This window comes from Oncorhynchus mykiss, chromosome 19 (genome assembly GCF_057628025.1).
Source record: "Oncorhynchus mykiss isolate SJ-2025 chromosome 19, ASM5762802v1, whole genome shotgun sequence".
In the NCBI taxonomy this organism is placed as follows: Eukaryota; Metazoa; Chordata; class Actinopteri; order Salmoniformes; family Salmonidae; genus Oncorhynchus; species Oncorhynchus mykiss.
This window is the reverse complement of record NC_143040.1, coordinates 14,137,501-14,142,500: the sequence shown is the minus strand read 5'-3', so window position 1 is coordinate 14,142,500 and position 5,000 is coordinate 14,137,501. Positions and strand designations below refer to the sequence as shown.

General features: G+C 39.7%; 1 protein-coding gene across 1 annotated transcript in view; it reads right to left on the bottom strand.

Annotated features, from left to right (window-relative positions):
* Window positions 1–14: 14 nt before the first annotated feature.
* LOC110510959 (rho GTPase-activating protein 7) overlaps window positions 15–5,000 on the bottom strand; it is a 158,506-nt gene continuing 153,520 nt past the window's right edge. Inside the window, 2 exon segments of the mRNA XM_090210168.1 lie at window positions 15–2,126; window positions 4,732–4,905. Coding sequence (XP_090066294.1) covers window positions 2,027–2,126; window positions 4,732–4,905 — 274 coding nt within the window. The 3' untranslated portion in view covers window positions 15–2,026.

The window sequence follows — 5,000 nt, the reverse complement described above, 5'->3', positions numbered from 1 at the left end:
CTAAGACGACACTCTTTGTTTGATACATTTAATAGTGCACGTGACTGTGATTAATCTGTACAGAAATAATATTAATAATACAAAATATAAAACACATTTCTGTAACTTAAGCGTAACATTTACAATAAAATAAACATGGTACAAAAAAAAAACATATCTGAGGTATAAATATATTTTTAAATTAAATGTCCTTGTCATGCGTTACTGATATCTGACGGCATACACATAATGTACACACACGTTTAACAATACAACACAACGCTTAGCAAATGGGTCACACACTGAACAGAGAACGTATAGGTTTTAACACGGGGGCCCAAATCTGGCCCGGATGAAGGTGTACTTGGTTACTATTAGTCTTATACTTCATTTAAGGTAACACAGACAGACAGACAGACAGACAGACAGACAGACAGACAGACAGACAGACAGACAGACAGACAGACAGACAGACAGACAGACAGACAGACAGACAGACAGACAGACAGACAGACAGACAGACAGACAGACAGACAGACAGACATACAGACAGACAGACAGACAGACAGACAGACAGACAGACAGACAGACAGACAGACAGACAGACAGACTTACAGAAAATAAACCTGCACATATAGATTATTTTTCCTTCTTTAAACCAGACAAACATTCCCTGCACTTTCTCCTCCTCTATTTACAGTAAAACCTGTAAAATCCCACACCTTTATAAAAGGACCTTCTCTTTTCTTTATTTTCTATTCATTTCTTCTCTTCTTTTCTATTTCTTTCCCCCCAGGGTTTTCTTCTTCTGTGAAGCAGAAGACTACCTTGACTGCTCTTGTACATCGTGCAACAAAAGTAACAACCTGAAGTGTTCCTTTCATCAACGTTTAGCCTACAAATGGCGGCCATTTTGGAATCCTAGCCCTGTTGATTGTTGTGTATTCTCGGTGCTCTTTTAAGCAGTGGAATCAATCAAAGTGTTCTGTGACTGTCTGCTTTCTTTAAGCTTGGTCCATCAGAATCTAAGTCTCCATTTTAGTTTTGGGGGCGACTTTAACCCTCTCAACCAATTGGTGTTCCAGCCACCATTTTGATTCTGCTCCATCCTTTAAACCCACTCTATACTAGCTTTCCCTAATGCCATTTAACCAACTATCAACTCAACATACCCCACTTATCAATACAAACTCAGATACGGCATATTTTCAATACATTCACACAACTGTTAGCCCATATTATCCATCCATCTGTCGAAAAATACAGTATCTTCCTGAAAACAATGTTGTGGACATTGCCTCCGCTGTAACAGGATAAAAACACTGGTGCACGAGTACACGCACACACACACACACACGCACACACACACACACACACACACACACACACACACAAACACAGAGAGAGGAAACAGGAAAAAGCAACATGAACAGATGCAGGATATAGTATATACACACTATATTGCAGCTGGGAGCCAGTGCATGAAATATGTCTAATTAATCAACCATTCATCACACACACACACCCACACACTAACCTTCTCTCTTCTCAGAAGCTCCCCCTCCCCTATAGATTATCTTTTTACTAATCTGTGACATCACATCCTGTGACGGTGATGTCACATCCTCTCTGTAAAGGTATTATGCTTGTTGGATGAGTGACACCATACTTCCATTTCAGACACATTTACTTTGGTCGTGCCGCCCGCAACGCACCACCTAGCACAAGAACCATAACACAACTCTGAATGGCCGTTCCAGGCCTTGCAGGACCCCTCGGAGGCAGTAACCTGGTCGTTGATGACAGTCTACGGATGACGACAAAGTCTGTTCAAAGTCTCTCTGTCCAGGACACAAGGGTATGTCTGTCAAGAGCTTGAATCATGTCAATGAGTCAATGGGTTGTCCTCCCCCAGTCAACCCCAACCAGCATCAGGGCTGTGGCGAATTAGGGGCTGAGGTGGGGGTGGATAGAGAGTATTTCGGGTTCCAGGGTGTCGCCCCTTCTTGTGACTTTGGTCTCCAAGTCAAGTGGAGCTGCCTGGCCCTCACTTATCCATCTGGGTGGTGAAGGACTGGCGTATCCGCACCACCTCACTGGCACACAGGTGTCCATACAGTTTATTGTACCACTCTGGGAACCGACCCCTGGAAACAGAGAGACAGAGAGGAGATGTTTTAGATCAGACCAGAGTTACTTTGATTTAGAGAGGAGATGTTTTAGCATCAGACCAGAGTTACTTTGATTTAGAGAGGACATGTTTTAGCATCAGACCAGAGTTACTTTGATTTAGAGAGGAGATGTTTTAGCATCAGACCAGAGTTACTTTGATTTAGAGAGGAGATGTTTTAGCATCAGACCAGAGTTAATTTGATTTAGAGAGGACATGTTTTAGCATCAGACCAGAGTTACTTTGATTTAGAGAGGACATGTTTTAGCATCAGACCAGAGTTACTTTGATTTAGAGAGGAGATGTTTTAGTATCAGACCAGAGTTACTTTGATTTAGAGAGGACATGTTTTAGCATCAGACCAGAGTTACTTTGATTTAGAGAGGAGATGTTTTAGCATCAGACCAGAGTTACTTTGATTTAGAGAGGACATGTTTTAGTATCAGACCAGAGTTACTTTGATTTAGAGAGGACATGTTTTAGCATCAGACCAGAGTTACTTTGATTTAGAGAGGAGATGTTTTAGCATCAGACCAGAGTTACTTTGATTTAGAGAGGACATGTTTTAGCATCAGACCAGAGTTACTTTGATTTAGAGAGGACATGTTTTAGTATCAGACCAGAGTTACTTTGATTTAGAGAGGACATGTTTTAGCATCAGACCAGAGTTACTTTGATTTAGAGAGGAGATGTTTTAGCATCAGACCAGAGTTACTTTGATTTAGAGAGGAGATGTTTTAGTATCAGACCAGAGTTACTTTGATTTAAAGCTCTCCTCTAGTTCCCTTGAACATTTTAGTTCAGAGTTGAGCATGTCTAGCCTTTATTCTGCTGTTTCTATTCTACTGGTTCTGTTCTACTGGTTCTATTCTACTGTTTCTATTCTACTGGTTCTATTCTACTGGTTCTATTCTACTGTTTCTATTCTACTGGTTCTATTCTACTGTTTCTATTCTACTGGTTCTATTCTACTGGTTCTATTCTACTGGTTCTATTCTACTGTTTCTATTCTACTGTTTCTATTCTACTGGTTCTATCCTACTGTTTCTATTCTACTGGTTCTATTCTACTGGTTCTATTCTACTGGTTCTGTTCTACTGGTTCTATTCTACTGTTTATATCCTACTGTTTCTATTCTACTGGTTCTATTCTACTGGTTCTATTCTACTGGTTCTATTCTACTGGTTCTATTCTACTGGTTCTATTCTACTGGTTCTGTTCTACTGGTTCTGTTCTACTGTTTCTATCCTACTGTTTCTATTCTACTGGTTCTATTCTACTGGTTCTATTCTACTGTTTCTATCCTACTGTTTCTATTCTACTGGTTCTATTCTACTGGTTCTGTTCTACTGTTTCTATCCTACTGTTTCTATTCTACTGGTTCTATTCTACTGTTTCTATTCTACTGGTTCTATTCTACTGGTTCTATCCTACTGTTTCTATTCTACTGGTTCTATTCTACTGGTTCTATTCTACTGTTTCTATTCTACTGGTTCTATCCTACTGTTTCTATTCTACTGGTTCTATCCTACTGTTTCTATTCTACTGGTTCTATCCTACTGTTTCTATTCTACTGGTTCTATTCTACTGTTTATATCCTACTGTTTCTATTCTACTGGTTCTATTCTACTGGTTCTATTCTACTGGTTCTGTTCTACTGTTTCTATCCTACTGTTTCTATCCTACTGTTTCTATCCTACTGTTTCTATCCTACTGTTTCTATCCTACTGTTTCTATCCTACTGTTTCTATCCTACTGGTTCTATCCTACTGTTTCTATTCTACTGGTTCTATTCTACTGGTTCTATTCTACTGGTTCTGTTCTACTGTTTCTATCCTACTGTTTCTATCCTACTGTTTCTATCCTACTGTTTCTATCCTACTGTTTCTATCCTACTGGTTCTATCCTACTGTTTCTATTCTACTGGTTCTATTCTACTGGTTCTATTCTACTGGTTCTATCCTACTGTTTCTATTCTACTGTTTCTATCCTACTGTTTCTATTCTACTGGTTCTATTCTACTGGTTCTATTCTACTGGTTCTGTTCTACTGTTTCTATCCTACTGTTTCTATCCTACTGTTTCTATTCTACTGGTTCTATTCTACTGTTTCTATCCTACTGTTTCTATCCTACTGTTTCTATTCTACTGTTTCTATCCTACTGTTTCTATTCTACTGGTTCTATCCTACTGTTTCTATTCTACTGTTTCTATTCTACTGGTTCTGTTCTACTGTTTCTATCCTACTGTTTCTATTCTACTGGTTCTATTCTACTGGTTCTGTTCTACTGTTTCTATCCTACTGGTTCTATTCTACTGGTTCTATTCTACTGGTTCTATTCTACTGGTTCTGTTCTACTGTTTCTATCCTACTGTTTCTATTCTACTGGTTCTATTCTACTGGTTCTATTCTACTGGTTCTATTCTACTGGTTCTATTCTACTGTTTCTATCCTACTGTTTCTATTCTACTGGTTCTATCCTACTGGTTCTATCCTACTGTTTCTATTCTACTGGTTCTATTCTACTGGTTCTATTCTACTGTTTCTATCCTACTGTTTCTACTGCTTCCGTTCCAGCTCACCTGCAGTCGACCCTGGAGATGTGTGTGAGGCGAGACTTGTTGCTGCTGCATGGCTCGATGAAGTAGCGTGAGGTGAGCACATTGGCCCGCACGCCCAGTAACGCTGCCCCGTCATGGTCCACTGAGGTACACACCAACGCACACGCTCCCTTAGGTAGGTCTGTCACCCACGTCCTGAAGCAGAGAGAAGACATTTTGACTTGTTTTATACCATTGAGAGAAAGAGAGACAGTTGTTTTATATCATTGAGAGAAAGAGAGACAGAGAGA